The sequence below is a fragment of the Mesitornis unicolor genome, unplaced genomic scaffold (genome assembly GCF_000695765.1).
Source record: "Mesitornis unicolor isolate BGI_N332 unplaced genomic scaffold, ASM69576v1 scaffold16130, whole genome shotgun sequence".
In the NCBI taxonomy this organism is placed as follows: Eukaryota; Metazoa; Chordata; class Aves; order Mesitornithiformes; family Mesitornithidae; genus Mesitornis; species Mesitornis unicolor.
In genome coordinates this window covers 22704-43034 of record NW_010156404.1, presented here as the reverse complement: position 1 = coordinate 43034, position 20331 = coordinate 22704, and the positions used below count along the sequence as shown (strand labels likewise).

The window sequence follows — 20331 nt, the reverse complement described above, 5'->3', positions numbered from 1 at the left end:
AAAGAGTGTGCATTCTGTTTCCGACTCTGTCAGTGACACATTGTGTGATCTTGGAGGAGCTACTTCATCCTTCAGCTCATCTCTGAAATGAGGATAATAATTTTTACTTCTTTTGTTAAAAAGCATTGAGATCAGTAGGTGAAGAATGCTCTAACAGAGCTAAATATGATTGTCATTACTGCTGTTGGTACATAAAGCCAAAATTATTAGTGTTAGATGTAGGTACTTTACAGGCCAAGTGATGATTTTTTTTATTAGGACTTTTATGACCTGTCTCTGGAACATACAATATACTCCAAATGTGTAATTTCATGGTAGACTGAAATTGCTCTTCTGGAAGCATTCAAGTCTGCTGGATAAATAATATCTCTTCAGTAAAAGTTTTTAAAGTATGCACTAGCGAAATTCCACTAAGTACACTCTCTTGGTCTGTTAAGTACCTGACATTTTTTTCAAGAGAAACTTCCTTTACTCTCATGATCTCAATATGATAACAAATTCAAAGAAAGTGTCAAAGGCTTTGTTTTGGATAATGTTCTTTTTATCACCCTTCAGAAACTTTTTTTGGTGATATTGAGGTAGCTGAAAGGGTAACTTAAGAGAACTACCTGGCAGACTCAGCCACTCAAATTATCAAGTTAGTGATAATGCTTCATCCTTTAGCTTTAAATGTTTACGTTCATATTTATGTTTAGATGCCTTTATGTTCAACCAGAGGCAGTTAAGTCAACACAGGGCTCTGAGCTGCTGCAGAGGTAACAGTGCACTTAGCAAAGCACTTTAGCAAGGAAAACTTGGATTCCCTTGTTTTTGTCAGACTGGATCACAGCTTAAACTTGTAACTATTTAATGTAATTACATAAAGTTGATACTGCTTTAGAATTTCAAACAAGCAACAACTGTAACAAAGCTGTAATTTACCTGGTTACATTTTTTTACTAATTACTTCTAAAAATTGGCATAATCCAAACCACTAAAGGTGTGTCAGCCCTGTACAGCATGTGGTTGCAATTTATGTTAATGTAACCACACCACCTTGAAACAAGTAGCTCCTGTATTACAGAAGCAAGCTACAACGTGGGCTTCCCCAGGACCAGCAAAAGTACTGAATGGTCGTGTCCTGTGTCATTCCATCCATGCTTTTCTCTATTCCAAAGTTAGCTGATATAAAGCAGCACACATGAAATGCTGTGTAAATGAACCCTTTAATCAACTGTGGCACAGCAGCCTGAAATGCTTGAATTTGTAAGAATGCTGGTACATATTTTCATAATAAAAATATCACATCTAAAGCCACAAGATTTTCATTACCATGCCATAAATACAGTCAAAAGCATTTTTATTTTATTTAAAGAAACAAACTATAAAAGCAGGGTAGGTGGCTATATAATAATAGGCATTTTAAAAAAAAGAAAAGAAAAATTAGTAACTTTCTAGGTTTCAAACAAACAAAGGTAAATTTTGAAACCTGTTTTAAAATCAAAACAAACAAAAAAAAAGCCCAAATTACCTGATCATCAGGCTGGATTTTGAAAGCAGTTTGAAAGCTATATGAGTTCACCAAGTGACTTGGAAAATCAGAGCCTTAGAATTTAATGCATGCGGGCAGCAGACCACAGCCTGAGTACCAAGCAATTTGCACCTCTGTTTTAGGCTTCAAGCCCTTGTCCTTCTATGTTAGGCCCTGGCAGACAACTTGGCTGTTTGAGCGGAATTACCTAGTGTTCCCACTTTTCCTGCCACAATCCGACCATACCTACTCCATGGGCACTGGTATCCGATGGCAGGGCAAAGTTCAGTGCAGCCTTCCCCTGACCCGGTAACGTACCCTGCTGTCCAAGCACCAGCTTTACAGAGTTAGAAGTAGGATTGGCTGGAGAAAAGGTATTTCTAAAAGACTAGCTTCAAGTAGCTAATTCTTTGTGAGGACTCTTACTAGACGGCAATCCTAGTTGAAAGTTACAACTTCTTTCTGAAGAATAAAAAAGTTCAGTCTAGTGTTCTGATCTACTAGCTAGGTTCAGACAAAAAACGTTGTCTTTTCCAATTACCTTTTTGAATGTTACAGTTTTCTACTAGTAGAAACTTTCTACTTTTCTCTCTAGTCTGAGAGGTAGAAATTCCAAGAAGCTATTTTTAAGAAAACAATATCATTTCTCTAACTCATTAGTTTTGCTTTTTTATTTTTTAATTAAAAAAAAAAGTACGAACAAGACACAAAAGCCCTATATGTGAGAACAGGGCAGTTTAAGCTAAATGAAGGAAAAGCCTGTTCTCTTTTGCAGCTTATTATTAAAAAAACTATTAAGTTCCTGATATACTACCAGTGAAACAAAGCTCATATTAATAAACTTCTTGCTTTCAATTCCTTTTGCTTGCAGTACTGAAAATTGTTCTCTTCCCACTGATGAGCAACACTCTGAATAAGGCTAAAGCACTTGCTTATTGCTTCAGCAATTGCTTCAGTGTTATTTCGCCCCAGCCCTTGTGTAAGCCATATGGTGGGTAGTGCAGTGAGGGTAGGATTGCTGCATTTGTCAGTTTGTTATTGGGAAATGTTAACCTTTGCCTCACGTACAAGTTGGACCTGGCCTTGGAAGGCACTTCCTTGATTAGCTGCATAGTGGGCAGTGGCCCCTCTGACAGACACTCTACTACGGTTTATCTGCTATATTTAGACACCTACATCAGCATCCAAGGCCTTGTTGTTTAGGTCACCGAATACAGAGGAAGGTATCTAGTGTTAAGTACCCACATTACTATGCCCTGTGTGCTGTCTGTCCTGTTTCAGCATTTCCTGTGGCTTGCTCAGTTCATCCCCCTCTTCTCTGTCAAAGTCTTTGTTCCAGTGAAGAGGGAGCGCCATAAGACACGTACGGATGTGCAGGGTGTTCTGTAATTCTTTATCATCTTTTCTCATGAAATCGTGAGCTTGAGAGAGGCATTTATGTCATATTTTGTATTATGAATCTGTTGAGATCAATGGAGTTAGATGACTAAAACTGCTGCAACCGAGATAAATCTCCAACTATTTGTAATATCAATTTGTTAAGTGAAGGGGTAGTTTTTCATGCTTTAGTGGGAAATGTCTGTACAAAAGAAGCAATGAATATATTATGAAAGGGACAGTTTGTTGTGTGTGATACAAGCATTTAGCAGAGACCTTGTTTATTCCAGAATTTTAATAATGGAACTATTGTTTCTCCCGACTGCCAAGAGTCTTGTTAGACACATACAACATATTTTAGAAAGCTTAAAAGTATACTGTGTTTTTAAAGGGTATGCTGCATTTTTTTAAAATATGTATTAAATGCCAAGAGAATTCCTAGAGTACTGTGGTACTCTATAATTAGATTTGATTGCCTATGAACTTGATAAGTCTCCTGTAATGCTGCTGTGATAACTTTGATTTTATATTAGATTATGTAAGACATGGACATTCACGAAGTCAGAGCATCATACTAACATTGGAAAAGAATGGAAAATCTCACAGGAAAGGAGAGCAAAACAACCAATTGCTCCTACCCAGTTGACTTGAATTGTTTGGAGGAAAAAGAACTGCTTACTTTCATAGTAAAACTAGACTAGACTAGATATATCCTAGATTAGATATCTGAAACTGGTTGAAGAAAAAAGTAGCTGCAGTGTGCAACTATTACTTTTGCTTGGAATGATGGGGTTTCTTCCATCACAGAAGAGTACACAAGGCCATATAATGTACATGGGTCACATGCAAAATATTGGCACTAAACTTTCTGGTTTTCCAGAATAATTTAGCTGAAAATTATCAAATTTACAAAAAGTGAGACACTACTCTCTACTTACACCAGTGCTAAAGACTGCCTTCTAGACGAGTCCACATGCTCAGCTGGTATTATACAATTGCATTATACAATTTTTTCTTTAAACTTCAACCTTTGGAGGAGGAAGTTTTGATGTTTTTTCCCAGTAGAACTAAAAAGTAAATGCAAAGAAAGAAAGATTAATTAAACAATAAACTGTTTTAAAGTTTTTGAATACTTAGATGACACTATACAACTCTTGTGGATATGGAATGCTGATATTCATAAGGCAAGGCAAAATGCACTTTGTCATGTGACTAAAGCAAAAAAATTACTGAAACCTGTCCTTTTGTGTCTCCCAGCAAAGACTGTAATTAGATCAGCTCCTTACATCTGTCCTAAACCTCTCAGGCTCTTTCTGTTTCCTCATGAACTGCCTTTGCATATAATCTTCTAGCATATTTCACATCTGGATTCCAAACAAAAATCTAAATAAACAGTTCATACATCTTGTAAAGATGGACACATACACATGTAGTTACATAATAGCCTGTAACAACATCTCTTAGTGTCTACTTGATGGATTCTGTAGAAAGTTTGTCAACGTCGTAGTGAGTAATTAAAAAAAATACGAGGAAAAATCAGACCTTGTTGAAAATTTGGCATAGTAGGATAGGCCATTAGTATCACTGAAAGATGCAGATTTTTTACTAGCTTTATGAACAAAATCAGAGATGCTGTGTGTGCATATATTGCCGGCGCAGGAAAATGAGGGTGGATGACACTGAAGCCTGAAATAAGCAGGATTAAGAGTAGCAACTGTTGCCATTAAATATAACACTTTTTTTGGCAGGAGTGTTTTTTGCTTATGTAGCAGGTATGGTTTTATAGATATTAATTTATGGATGGGCAAGACACTCTATGAAGTAACAAGCTTGAGCTGTCCTAAGGAGCAATGAAAGTATAGCTGTTGGCTTCTGGGTGAAAAAAATGCTGCAAATTAAATGTTATTAAAGCCTGTTGTAATTAGTCACCTGGATAAACTAACAAACTCTTACAAAAATAGTATACAGGCTTCATGGATTAAAAGTGCTTTCTACTGGGAATGTCAGTACTTTTTCTCTGCCATGGGAATGCTATCCTGGTAACATCTGCAACACTTTCCATGACCTGGCCACAGGCATTTCAAAAAGTCATTCCAGGTAGAATGGGGAGCAGAGAAAGACTACTTGGATAAGCTAGGGAAAATGGAAATTTCATCTTGGATAGATTAGAGGAATGCAGCTTTACTGAGACATAAGTTATGGAAAGTATATGACAGCACTTTTGTAAGTACACCTTGGAGGTAAAACAGGTAAGACAAAGAACCACCATTGGATGAAAGATAGTGCGGCACAATAAAAGACTGCACAAACCTGTCTTCAACAAAACCAAACTGGAAATGATGACAATGTTTTTGATCCTTGTTGAGGTTCTGGGTAGGGTTCTTACAACTGAGGCAGGGGACTTCGTTTTTTCCAAGACAGAACTGGGCAAGCCTGTAAATTTCAGGGTTTGCTTTTCATCACATTCAACTGGACTTGCTGATTTTGCAGGTTCCTCCCATTCCCAGTTAGATAACTATGGGTTAGTCCAGTAATGGTTACTATTCTGTTATTGTTTTCTCTTCTATGGAAATTTCTTATTACTCTAAGTGTCTGCTGGCTAGCTGGAGTCGCCCCTTTGGAACAAGCAAGTTTAGTCTCTATTTCTGCATTTGTTTTTCAGGAGTTTGCCCTGCCATCCTCTGAAAACACTTCTCTTGGTGGGAACAGATGAATCATTAATTCTTTGCTTGCTTGTTTATGCCAAAAAAGTAGGCTGTGAGACAATTTTTCTGTGCTTTTGTGTTGCCTTGCATTTTCTGGTGGCCAGTAAAGAACTGACCAGACTTGTATCTCTCCATTTTTTCTTGTGATTGCAGTAGACATGTTTATTAAATAGTGAATGCATAAGCCTGTTTCATGCCCTGCTGGCCAGAAATTACTCATGGACACTGTAGGTACCATTTCCAAAGCATGTCTTAGAAATTTCAAAATTACAAAAAAGCAAACCAAATTGTCCAGTCATCTAGTCATATAAAAACATAGACGAATTTACATTTTAAAGTAAAATAAAAACCTTCCTGATATAGTGCTGATATAGATCAGACAAGATTGAAAATAATTGTATTAACAGAATTATCTGTATTTTTTGTTCTCAGTTTATTTTGAATTATAAAATACCAATGTAAGAAAAATGACACTGAAAAGGAAACAATGATAGGAAGGAGTTTAACAGTCAGCAACTGGTTCTAAGTGGGAATTAGATACTAAGTCTCAGCATGACTAGATAATTTTTAGCTCTCTATATATATCTTTTGAGTGGGAAGCTGGAATATAGAAACTGAATGCTGCTTTAATTTTTATACTGGTTTAAACCAGCAACTAAGTTGGTAGCAAAAGCAATTGTTGTTTTTTATTCTTTTGAAGTATCGCTGTTTGGGGACTTTCCCCCGGATGCTGTTCAAAACTGTTTTATTGTGACACATGTGTTTGCTGAACTCTGGTAGATACCAGAGATGCTACTTTGGCTCACCCTTGCATTCTTGGATTAGAGCACTGAGACTTCTATATTCTGTCTTGTTAAATTTATGCTTATTATTTGAGTGGCTATATGAACGGTGCTATTGCCCATCCACATTGAAATGCAATTAAAAGCCCTTTCCTAGGGACCAGATTCATCAAGTAATGAACTGCCCTTTCCCTGGGGTCTCAGATTCTCCAAGCTTAGAGAGAATAAAACAATGTGCTGTGAAACAAATCTGCCACAGCATTTAAAACATGGAAAACAAGTGTCTGTTTTAAAATTTTAGGGAGGAGTAACATACCATCTACGGATGCTTGCAAGGTTCATGCATTAGTTACATCTCTGCATGAGGGTACATCTGAAGCCAATTTACCCTTCCCATTGGATAAAAAATATTTTTAATCTTTGTCTCTGAATATGTTTACAGAATCACAGAATCACAGAATATTAGGAGTTGGAAGGAACCTTGAAATCTCATCCAGTCCAAGCCCCCTGCCAGAGCAGGATCACCTAGACCAGGTCACACAAGAACGCGTCCAGGCAGTTTTGAATGTCTCCAGAGAAGGAGACTCCACAACCTCTCTGGGTACCCTGTTCCAGGGCTCCGTAACCCTTACAGTAAAAAAGTTTTTCCTCATGTTCAGGTTGAACCTCCTATGCTCCAGCTTGCACCCATTGCCCCTTGTCCTGTCATTGGCTATCACTGAGAAGAGCCTGGCTCCTTCCTCCTGACATTCACCCTTTTCAAATTTATAAACATTAATGAGGTCACCCCTCAGTCTCCTCTTCTCCAAGCTAAAGAGACCCAGTTTCCTCAGCTGCTCCTCATAAGGGAGATGCTCCACTCCCTCCATCATCTTTGTGGCTCTGCGCTGGACTCTTTCAAGCAATTCCCTGTCCTTCTTGAACTGAGGGGCCCAGAACTGTTTAGTAAAATTTACTGTTTAGTAAAATTTAAATTTACAGTTTAGCTAAAACAAAGGTTTACAAGATCATAAATAGGAAAAGTCTGAAGATCTGTGTTTTTATTTTCCTAAAAACGTCATGGAAGGAATATTATACTACAGAGAAGAGTCAAAGTAGGACAATAAGGAATATAAAATAATCTACTTATATTGTGAAAGGCAATTGGATGTTCTTTAACTGGACAGTAAAGGGACTATTTTAAGTGCTTCCTTTTGCTTCAGACAGGTGGCTCAAGCATGCTATTTGGAGTTCATTTACAGTCAATTGATTCATGGCTAATAACTTAAAAATACTATACTTCCTGAAAGTATTACAGCCAAAATGTGACAGTCAAGCCTGAAGCCTGAATTAAATTGCATTCTTTTTAAGAATCAACAAGCACTGTCATTTAACCAAACTGCATTTTCAAGAGCTTGGTTGAAATTCATCTGAGGAGTTCTAGGACAGTGTGGTTTTATTTGCCATATTTATAACCTCCAGTGTGCACTGAAAAAAAAAATCTTACAGCAATAATTCCAGTATTCAGGTTAGGACGTACAGTGCTTTTTCCTTCACTTTTTAATCTGATTTTATTTTAATTGCTGTCATCCTTCTACTCTCAATCTCACCTGGGCCTCTCATGGAAGTTTAAAACGCATTGCAAATATAGCTGATTTAACTCTTAAAACACTTCTGCTAAGTAAGTATATTCCCTTTCGTCTATAGGAAATAGAAGGACAGAGAAACTGAGTATGATCTTTAGCAAACTACTTGCAGTTTGAGGCATTGCTGGTGTAGAACCTATCATGAAATCTTGGCTGCACTGGAGTCAGCAGTAAAACTCCTGTTAAGTCCAGCAGAATCAGCCCCAGTGTCCCTGGGGCTGTCACGGTCACAGTCATGTCCCATTTAGTAACAAGCTGGTAGAAGCATTGCATCTATGAAAAAAAAAAAGAAGGTTTAGTCAATATCTTTCCATGTCTTTTCTTCTAATCTTGTGGAACTGGAGAATAAAAGCTTTTTCGCACTCAAATTACCCTTCTACTCAGTGCTGCCATTTCTGCAGTGAAAACATGCTCATGTATTTTATGGGTCTGACCAATGCATCAACTTTAGCATTCTTATATCACTCTAGCTGAAAAAGAGGGAGATAAGGGAGAAATCTTTCCTTAAACAAACTTTAGGGATGCTTCACAAAGTTTACAAGGAAAGTTTGGAAAAACCTTACAATGTTTGAAGGTTTATGCATATTCTTATGCAGAGAAGTGGTTTTTTTCCCTTCTGTGAAAGGTCATCACTAGGAATATTTGACCATATCCTAAAGTTAGGATGAAAAAAAATTCTTTAAGAATTTGGAATTAAGATAAATATTGTATCTTTCAAAATATGTGAGTTTTTCCTAATATTTAATTCAAAAGCAGTACCTACATATATTTTTCTTCTTCCTTTTCTTAAAGCCGCTGCCTCCTTGTCATGACTCCAAGGAATCTATGCAGGTGTACAAACAGCACTGCAAAATAGCAGAAGAGTACCATGAGGTCAAGAAAGAAATTGCTCTACTGGAAGAAAGAAAGTGAGTAAATTTCCCAAAGTATTTACTGTTGTATATTCTCTTTGTAAAATGCTGTTTTAAACATGAAGGTTTCACATGATATCTTCTGACTTTATACCTTTGCCTGATCTACACCACAGCAGTTAGGCCATTGATCCGTAGGATCAACTGGGGCTACTAAGGACACAGAGTTATTGGCCCTCAGTTATATGGAAATCCCTTAGAACCTTCATTGACAGCCTCCAGGTCACAGAACTATCTAATTCAGCAAGTGACCTTTTTAGTTTTATGAATATTTTTTTCAATTTAACTTTACATGTTTTAATGAAAAGCACAATGGTTCCTCAGTTAGGTTTAGAGTACTTGACAATATTATCAAACTTTTTTATGTGGTGCATTGTCTTTATGTACACTGGCATTTTAGATGTTTGCATCCAAAGTGCATAAGCTGGAGACCTTTTTTCTTGTCTATTACCTGTACTCATATCCTTGTCGTCGTTGCACGACTACTAAATGGCAAGGTGCACTCTGTGACTTTTGGTCCCCTTCCACAAGAAACATGAAAAAGAAATTCAGAGAGAGGAAAGAGGATGAGTAGTGAAAATTTTTATCAGACAACTGACTCCAAGAAATAACAGTTACTGCTAAGTAAACTTCCTCTTTCAAATGCTTTTTTAAATTTTTACAGTCACACTGAGGGTGACTTCAAGCAGTGTTGCCTTCCTCAGGGAGAGTTACCTCAGTGTCGATCTGTGAATCTTCTTGTGAAAATGAAGATCACACTGTAATTCTTCCAAATGCTGCATGAACAGAAACATTTGTAATATAGCAACAGGGGTGGAAAGAGCTCTGTTGCAGACTGGGCTTTGAGTAAAGGTGGATCACTACATTTGTTTCATAGCAATCTTCACACAGCTGATTATGCAATTCAGCCAAGTTTGTACCCATGGGAGTCTTCAGCTGCAGAAGCAAGATGATGAGAGGGAAACTAGTGAAATCCCGTAGCCTTACAAGTAGATAGCCAAAGATTTCTTTGAATCCAAACTATACAGGATAAGAAAGTGAGACTTGTTCTTATTGGGGTTGATGGCTACAGGCATAATATAGTTAGCTGTTGCCTGAAGTGTCAGAAATAGTTGGGGTTTCCCACTACAAATCCCCTACCACTGTAGGACCTGCATGGCACTCAGTTGCTGACAGATTTGCACAATGTTTTTAAAAGGAGAAAAAACAAGCAGAAGACATTAACACTACATTGTCCCAGCGTTTGCATTTGATTCATCATGAATTAAACTTGGCCAATCAAAAGTAAATGGTGTTTTTAAACAGATGTAGAGAAGATAATTAATTCAAATAATGGTTTGTCAAGTTTACTTGTTTAATATAAGCTGCTTAAATGTGTATTTAGCAACCAAGTGAATTTAGTGGAAACTATGTGTCTTTGTCGTCTCCAAAAATCCAAACTGAATATAAAATATTAAATGTATGTTTAAGTGCTTAATTTTAGACACATAAACTCAAAAGGTAGCATTAGATCATTTGGTTTTAGAGTTTACTAACATAAATGGAGTATTACTACTGACACATTCCTGAATCAGTTATGCACATTTATGAAGTAAGCTTGGAGCCCTTAAAAACTAGACTCACATATATATTTTTTGCTTTCAATAGAAGGAAAAAAAATGCTGTTTGAATGCTTTTTCATTTATCAGTGGATTCTGTGGTACTAGCTGAATTATTTCAATTTGGGAATGGCAGATACAGGCACAAAATTGTTTACCTGAGCTCAAAAGTATGCTATCAACCTCTGAGCATAGCAGTCAGCCTCTCGGCAGTGGTTATCCTGGAGGAATTAAGGGGCTTCAGGCTGGCATTTCACTTCATTCCACCAGTGGATGTCAACAGTGAAACAATGTGAGAAAGCTTCAACCTCTGCTACCTTTGCTGAACCCGTTCTGTGGATAGATGTAAACATATGTTAAAACAAGAGTGGCTGAATAAGGCAGCAAATAGCTTTAAATTATTGTGATTCTTATGTGCCTTCTAATCACATATTTGTGGCCTAGATATTCAGATGCTGTGTAGCCGTGAAATGCCCAGGCATGACAAATATCAGTGTAGCACCTTTCACCACCTTCCAAATCTCTTAATCTGAAGAAGTGGTCCTACAAGCACTGGGATTGAAGATGCTTAATTTCCTACAGTTTGGTGCACTGTGGTTACTTAATTTGATGTTTAAGAAGCTGTGAGTGCCAACTGTGAGTTCCCATCCTCCAGATGGGAACTATTTATGACCCTTCCCTCCAAGTAGATTCTCCATTTTGTTGTATTTTGGAGGATATCTCACGATACTGCCTTTCATCTTTGGGGTGACTTTCCTTTCTGTAGGAGTCTGTTTTTATAAAACCTTCCAAGAAATTAATTGGGACCTGAAATTGGAAGGTGTATTAAAAAGCTATTAGGACACATATATGCTTTTACACATATGTAAGCATACACAACCTGAATGCATTAACCTTGCTTTTTATATAAAACTAATTAGAAAGGGAGTAGAAGTGCAGAGGGGAAGGAGTAAGCAAGAAGTGAAAGAGAGTTTTGGTGTAGTGATCACTGATTTATGTCTAAAAACGTTCCCACAGTTACAGTTTGAAAGTTAAAGGAAGTTTATGAGGTAGCGTATGCCAAATGAAGAGAAGATTACAATGGCTGGGGTGCCATGCCTATTACATATTCTGTTCTCAGAAGGGAAAGATGCTTTGACTTTTCTAAAAAGTCTGATGAGATACACAGCTTTTAGCCTCAAAAGCAGTTATCAAATTGAAAAGATGGAGTTATTTGCAGCTTTCTGAAATTTGCCCCTGTTGAGGGTGTCTTTATCATCTTCTATATTTAAATTTGAATGTATGGAAATAGAGATTGACAACTGTCTAATATACCTGCTATCTATTGTCTGTTTCTTTTAAATATTATTTTGATAAAATGGACAAAGATAGAATTAAATCTCTTGTAATGGGAACAAACGATTCATACAGTCTTCTTCAGCATACATTTTTACCAGAGGCAACCAGAAGTGCGGTTGGATGGTACCCCTGTCAGTGTGCCAAACTTCCTCTCCACAGATCAACTCATATGTGGAATTAAAATGTCATATCTCACCTGGCAGAGCCTGCACCTGTTGTGCCTACTGGTAGTACATCGTGCACACAGAATATTGAAGACAATGATTATCAGGAAGAGAGAAGAAAATGGATTGACCTTTTTCTTTTTTTTAATTGTTGGCTAGGAGGAAGAAATAATGTTAATTTAACCTGATATAAATGTCTGTACGGGTATTGGAGCATTTTAGTCAAAAAAAAAATGGAATAGTATACATTCTACTTTAAACCATTGTTGTTCCAACCTCCAAAGTACAGTGTAAACTTTAATACATGAAATAAGACATGCAGGTATATTTCTAAAGGAGGCATCTTTAAGAAATAGGAAGTTGAATAATATTGTTTTAAAATAGTCAGAAACATTTGCCCTTTTGCAACTTTTCAAAGGCTTTTAATTCTGCTTAGCTTGATTTGTCTCTCTTTTGTAGCATGAGGAGCAAGTAGAGCTGAAGTATAGAAAGGCAGTGGTGTGAAATGACAAGGGTGGCTTTAGATCAGGGCAATAACAGAGCTTACTTGTCCCTTTCTCTTTCATGCAATGTAGATGGCAAGAGAATGTAGTAGGCTGGGAGTGGGAGAGAAGATGACAACTATTTCACAGGAAAATGGGAAATGTGAGAGAGAAAGGGAAGTTGCAGGTTCAGAAAAAGTAAAATCAAAGGACAAAGCAAATAAGAAGGGAAACAGAAGTTACTCAGGAAAACGACAAACAAACTAAAGCAAGAAATTGAAACAATTTGAAAAAACACTGGATTTTTTTTTTCTAACATAAATCATCATGGCTTTGTTTGCTGTCTTCACAGACTTCCCCTTTATGCCAGCAATATGTAGTACAAGGGACAAAATCACTCTGGAATGGGAGACATGATCGAAAAGAAAGAAAAGGGTGTGGAAGTGAGAACACACCACATTTAGGTCACAGAATGTAATCTAATTTATGTTCCAGAAACACACATGTATTTCCATAACAGATGTTTTTGGGTATCTAAGTTTGGGTGAAAGGGATGGGATGGCTGGTTATTTTGAGCACTTGTTATATTGCTATTACTAGATAATGACCCTGGATTATGTAGTTAAATATTTGAGTTGCCATGGTTGCTAGCTATATCTTATATTCTTAGCACTGGCTGGTTTTCACTTTTTCCTCCCCCAGACAATTCTAATATAACTCTTCAGAAAACATCATTTGATCACCACCTGGTTTAGGATCACTCCTAAACCATGCATATGATTTACTTTCTTTCTTTTAGACATATTGCAGTAGACATGCAGTGGAGGTGTCTGCTTAATTTTGTGGGATCCTTCTGTATTCCTTTGTGTGCTCTCATCACCATAGAACTGTTTCTAAGGTATCAAGTCCAGGTGGCTTCTCCAGGTACACTATTTCTGGAGTGTCTTTCCCAACACTGTTGGGACTAGGAGTCTTCAGACTTTCAGGTGCTGCAGAAAAAGACTGGTGTAAACCATAAAGGCAACCTTTTATCTTAATAATTTTCCCATTCTAGACCTGTTTTTCATCATCTCACATGTATGCAAAATGCAGGGCACTTGCCAAATAGTTACAGCTTTTCTAATACAAAGAGAAACGTCAACTTGCCCTGTTGCAGTGATGAATACTTACAGACCTTTTATGTGCTAGCATCCTAGAAATATTTTCATTTACATTAAAACAGGCTGTGTCATTGTTTTAAAAAATTATTAGTAAACTTTGAGCATGCAAGGGCAGTCTCCTCAGACAGCAATGACCTTACAGGGTCTCATGATTCCTTCTGACATGAAAGCCAGGTCAAATATGGCTACCAGAACACACAGCCATGTGTTAGCTGGGAAGAAATGTGTAGTACCACAGATGCATGATCCTGAATACATTGCTCCCAATGGGGGAAAGACAAGTCTTTTTGCACTATGAAAGCTGTTTTCCTTGAGTCCAGTCCTTTTCCAAATGCCACTTATCTCCAGAGAGTCTGCTTCCTGTCACTTTTCTTGGTATTTATTCATTATTAATATTTCTGTAAAGGAACTCTGTTCTCTGCATGGTCAGTCATTAAGGCCAGGACAAGAAAAATAACTTTCCTAAGGCCATGCTGTTTTTTTCTCCTGCACTGGTATGGCTTGCGGTTTATTGGTTTATGATGCAAACCACACTTGTCTTCCCTTCCCACCCTAACCCCTCCCCGAAAAAGAACACTTAAAGTGTACATTACAGAATGTCTCCGAGCTTCAAGGACCTCAGCACCATTTTAGAAAATGCCTTATCAATGCTGTTAATATTTAAACTCAGTGTAACCATTAACAGAAAACACAGATTACACAGTGCTAGATCTATTTATTAAGCATCCATAACAAAGGCTAGATGGTGTAAGAGCTTAGTATGGTGTTCTTTAACCTCTGGAAGCTAAGTTCAAATCCTGGATTAGCTCAGAAGCAAATGTTAGTGACTGTCCTCATCCTTTTGTGAGCTTCGTAAACTACACCATTCATAACATTTAGCAATTCCCTGGTACTCTAATTTTAGATCTCTGTGGCAGGCTGGCAGTATTTGCCTGAAACTTCACCCTGCCCTTTAAACAGGTGTTGATTCTGATGGGAAGGGAATAAGTAGGTTCTGCTGACTCAGAAGTGGGCAATTTTACTACCTCAGTGCAAGGAAATTGCTTTCTGCAAGGGAGGTCCTGGAGTGTGGACCACAGCAATGAGTATATTTTGATCTTGATGCATTTGTATTTTGTTAAATAGCACAGCTAAATCCCGGGGCGGGGGGAAATGGAAAGTTATTTTTATACTGCTGCTTGAGTATTATGGGAGAGCAGCATGAAAACCATGCCTGCACACAGCCTCATCTTATCAAATCAGGACTGACATTCATTAATAGAGCTGTCTGAGTTTGCACAGTCTGTCTGTGCCACTCCTGACTCAAGTCCAAATAGAGTAGTTAGTACCTTTCTTTTACACGTACTAAAAGTTCATGTGGAAAAGGTTTACTTGCTTTTAAGATGCTGATTACTTATTAGTGTGTTTTCTGCCTCTCCCTTTAAGAACCTCGCAAGTATAAGAAAAGTAAGGAAGAATGATTCTGAATTAATTTGTTTGGAACACTTCTGAGTCAACAGCCTGTCATTTTAAAGAGCTGAATTTAATCCTTTAGTCCAGTATAGCACCAGTAGAATAATTGCGAAGAAATAATGCTGAAGCTCTCTTTTGGTCCTCAGAGACAAAAATCTTCAAGAGGAAGCCCTAAGAGACTGAAGTGATTAACGCTGCTGGACTTGCAAAATCTTATTGTCCCTAAATGCATTTCTCACTTTCTAAAGCGTTCACACAATTACTCCTTTGTGGCCTATAGTCCTATTAATAGGAGCTGAAAAATTGAACTGTAGAGCAAGATCAGTTCATCGTGGCCAATTTGAATACTGGTTGATCTAGCATGGCCCAAGCACAAAGAAGTTAATCTGTTAATGGCTCGCGGCTTTTAAAATTTTACAACTCTATTGTGCCAAATGTCTTTTTTTTTAATATGGGAAACACAGCTGGGAGAAATGAGTGTGCCAGGGGTTTCTTCTAACTTGTGACTCCTTGAGCTGCAGTAACTGTGGCTGTAAACAGTCAGCTAAACCATGGACAAACTGTGCTATCACTGAAAGCTGCAGTAAAGACAGACAAATATCAAACCAATCCTAAAAGAAGGCCAGATAAAAGTGTTTTTCAAAACCCAGGTGCTTACAGTTTTCCTGCTGTAAGTGGTACTTTTGCAGCTATAAGTAATGTAAGTGATCAGCAAATACTGAAAAGTTGTCATTTCATGAATACTCTGACCTGTGCTGATAGAGTTACTAATCTGTAGGAATTTCCTGTCTGAAAGCAGTGGTCTAGCTTGACAAGAGGGCTCCTTTAAAGACTGCAGCAAAAGCTGTCCACTTTGAAGGCATTACATCTTCCCACTGATGATCTACAAGCATTGTTTTGACATGACTGAGAAATAGTCACAGGGCTATGAACAGTTAAAGATTAACTAATCTCTGAGTTAGAATGATCAAAAGAACTAAGAAGCTTTCAGAAGAGACTTCCTGTAGCAGGGCTGAATAAATGATTTGACTTAAAGGAGAAAAAAAGCAGAGGCCAGGCCAGCCTGCTGTGTAGCTAAGTGCAGAGTGATTAGATACCCTGTGAGTTACTCATGCCTTCAGTGTGTTTTGTTTTAAGACCTCTTTTATCTTAACTTGTGCTGAGGTAATTTCAGTTGATACTGTACAGGAGACTCCAGCTCCTGGCCAGCTCTGGGAATATAGAGCACTGTGTGACTCCATCCAGATAGAAGCAACAGCTTGAATTCTCCTGTGATTCCTGAACCCAGGGGACTGGACCATCTGCCATATGAGGAAAGGCTGAGAGAGCTGGGTCTGTTTAGCCTAGAGAAGAGGAGACTGAGGGGGAATCTCATTAATGCTTATAAATATCTAAAGGGCGGGTGTCAGGAGGATGGGACCAGACACTTCTCGGTTGTGCCGAGGACAAGGGACAATGGTCACAAACTGGAACACAAGAGATTCAACCTAAACATAAGGAACAACTTCTTTACTGTGAGGGTGACAGAGCACTGGAACAGGTTGCCCAGAGAGGTTGTGGAGTCTCCTTCTCTGGAGACATTCAAAACCCGCCTGGACATGTTCCTGTGTGACCTAGTGTAGGTGATCCTGCTCTGGCAGGGGCGTTGGACTGGATGATCTTTTGAGGTCCCTTCCAACCCCTACCATTCTGTGATTCTGTGATACTCTTAAAAAAACCAAGAGGGGTCAGGCTTGCAACTCTATCAAACTTCCTCATCAGTAGGACTAAGGTCTGAGCATAAACACAATATAGAAACAGTATAAGTAGTTGAGATTAATGTGCCTACTATTTATTAGAATAATTTCTCTTTGTAGCAGAGAAAAGGAAACCAAGTGCACTTCACAGAATTTACTGATAAAGCTAACCAACTGACCAAAAAAACCCCAAACTTGCTCAATTTCATATATGTTTGATATTGAGAGAAAAATAAATTGTTATTCTTCAGGCAAAATATTAGTCTGTGGTCTGCAGGAACTTGATTCTCACCCATGAACTGCATGTTCAACCCTTACTGAAGTTAGAGATACCTGAAGTTCCTTAGCATTTTGCAGGTTTGGTCACTGAACAGCAAACCTATCAGAGATTTTGGCAGCTTCATCTTTTAAAGGTAAAAGGAGGACTCTTAACAAATTCACTTCCTAGATCTCTGTTTCACAAGAGCTCAGGTAATACCTTGTTAACAACCTATAGTCCAGCTTTAACCTAACAGACGACAACGAACTTTTGCATAATGCCATTTTAAATTTTTTTTTCTTTTTTTTCATAATTGTCAGAAAGGAGCTGATTGCCAGGCTGGAACAAGTGGAAAAAGAAAGCATGGATGCTGCTCAGCTGGCTAAGGAGTACGCAGAACTGACAGAGGAGAACCGAACATTGAAGCTGGCCCAGACACAGTGTGTAGAGCAACTGGAAAAGCTCAGAATACAGTACCAAAAAAGACAGGGGTCTTCATAACTCTCAGCTAGCTTATGTGAGGCAGTTAATACAGGATTGGTCCTGTGCTGGAAAGAGATTTTAAAATAAAGATCTGTTTAATATGTTATAATACTTTACTACAGATACAGAGTATGTAGAAGTCTATGTTTGATTTAATGCTTGCCAGCCAGTAGCTTAATATAATGGATATTTCATCCATTATATAATGGATATTTTATTTCAAGTAACATAATTGAAGTTAATCTATCCCCATTATATGTTCTAGTAGATCAGGTTTCTTTTCTAAACATATTTCTTCCAATTTAAGAAGATATGGACACACTAGAAAATGATATAAATAGTCTCTGTGTGGGAATTTGGACCATACTAAGACATACAGCAGGGACAATGTTAATATATGGAATACATATATGTTAATTTTAGTTTGGTGAAGATTTTTTTAATTAGTTTCCTCATGCCTAAAGTGTTTGGAAATTATCTTAAAACAGATCTTCTCACAGGTAAAAACTATACTTTATTATCCCATGTCAACTTTAGATTGTTGTATAAAATCTGAGAAATTGCACATTAAAAACTGAAGTAACATAATTATTTTTTATCAAACAAGTATACTGCCAGTACAAGTTGACTTGCCAGTTGCAAGTTACAAAATTAAAAGGAAACAGATGAGATCAAACTTTCCTTCCTCAAGCATAAAGATAGCTTGTGAGTCTTTTTATTGTACTTTTTGGCATGCAAGAAATGAAAAATTAATATATGAATGCTATCATCATCGTTTCAACTGAGAATATGTAAGTAAAAGTACTGTGAGAATATTTTGTTATTATTTTCCAGTCTGTTTTGAAACATAAATGGTTGTAAGTAGGGACAGGAGTTCCGTCATATACAGATAACCTGGAAGTAAAATGGTAGTTTTACTTGCTCTATTTATCCCTGTGTTTTCCTAGATCAATCGAAAATTCTTTGTTATACTTCCATTTCTATTCATACAGTATTTTTTTTCATTAAAACCAGGTATAGAAAAGCCATTTTATGTTCTGAATATTCTTAAATCAGCCTACATTTTTAACTTTGCTTGAGAGGTGTAGCTTGTAGCATCTTCATGAGGCTGGAATTCAACTTGATATGCCATTAGTAGTGAAATGTGTCTTAGTAATTGAAAACTATGAATTTAAGATTTCTACCAGAAGTTTAGCTTTGATCATTATCACTAATCTATTATAAAAGTGTGATTTTATGTTAATTGGTAAGGAAATCTCTTGGCACCAAAATGTTCCACAGTGATTTCAGCAGCAAAGGGGATAAAGAAAATACAAACTACCCCTGATATTCTCTGTGCTAACTACCTACAGTATTCCCTGCAACACAAGCACAAAAACAGGCTTTATGGTACTACAAGCACTCGATGTTGCAGTAAGAGAGCATGAGGAGGTAGTGGTAGAGGAGAGGACTGCCATGTCTCCACTTCTCATCCTGAGTGGCTGCAGCAGGGGCAGTGTATGTGCCTGGCACTGCTGACTCCCTTACGCTGCTCAGTGCAGAGACATGAGGGGAAATCACCATTCTGAGGCATGTGCTTGCTGCTGAGGTGCTCTATGGGCAGTATAATACCATATTTGTTCCTCTTTCAGAGCATGTTGTTATCTGAGGGTCCAATTTTCACTATATTTTTCGAAAGATGGACAGGAAAAAAACCCATAATGAATATGCAAAAAACATAATGAATAGCAATAGGATGATGGGTAAAGGTTTTAAACTAGAAATTAGTAGATTCAGGTTGGATATTAGGAAAAAGTTCTTCAATGTGAAGGTGGTAGATCGCTGGAACAGGTTGCCCAGAGAGGTGGTGGAGGCCCCATCCTTGGAGATATTCAAGGTCAGGTTTGATGGGGCTCTGAGCAGCCTGATCTAGTAACTTGTCCTTGCTTACTGCAGGGGAATTAGAACAGATGTTCTTTAAAGGTCCCTTCCATCCTCATGCATGCTGTGATTCTATTATTCTATGAATAAAAAACACTTGGGATGTCAAGCCTGGGAGTGCTGGAAAAAGCCTTGTCTGAGTTTCATGCTGAAGGCAAACCTACCCTGTGCAGACTTCAGTGTTCTACTTTGAGCACAGGATGCTGCAGAATCTGGGTTATATAATTTTTGTCTGTATTTATGTGTTTTGAACAACAGAATTGTAACTTTCAAAATTAATTGGTTGATTTAGTCACAGATTTTTCTACCTAGCTTTGAAAACATCAGTCAGTCTGTTTGGTGATTTCAGTGAATTCATTGACAACTGCACAAAGTAAAATCACTTCATTTATAGACTGCCTTTGGATGCAGTTGGATCTCGCAGCAGAACTTTACTTACAGATAACTTCATTCACCTTTAAATTGTCTATTTAACTGCGGCCATTATGTTTTGGATGTCAGAATAGTATCAGACCACATTCTCTGAGAAAAATCTGAGGAAGAGCCGAAGCAATGTAGAGGAAGGAAGCTGGGCATCATTTGTGGCACACAGTGATTTGAGAGTAGCCAGAGAATATGGCTTTTCTAACCTATAGAGACTGATCAGTATGGAAGTCTTCAGGAAACATCTTCAGGTGTACAGACACCAAATTTGTCATATGGTCCACTTACCAGCCTGGCTAAATATGGAACTCTTAAAACATCTCAAGCGAATAGAAACCACAGATGTGTATTTAATCTGGAGTGTGGCTATCTGCAATCAGATTTCCCTCCTACTTTTAGTTATGGT

At 37.7% G+C, this 20331-nt stretch overlaps 1 protein-coding gene across 2 annotated transcripts in view; it reads left to right on the top strand.

The window, feature by feature from the left end:
* Positions 1-18595, top strand: part of MAP3K7CL (MAP3K7 C-terminal like) — a 31895-nt gene extending 13300 nt beyond the window's left edge. For both annotated transcript variants that reach the window (XM_010191477.1, XM_010191407.1), the window contains 2 exons: positions 8792-8907; positions 17420-18595. In XM_010191477.1, the coding sequence (XP_010189779.1) occupies positions 8792-8907; positions 17420-17600 (297 nt within the window). In that variant the 3' untranslated portion in view covers positions 17601-18595. The remainder of the gene's footprint in view (positions 1-8791; positions 8908-17419) is intronic.
* Positions 18596-20331: the final 1736 nt, after the last annotated feature.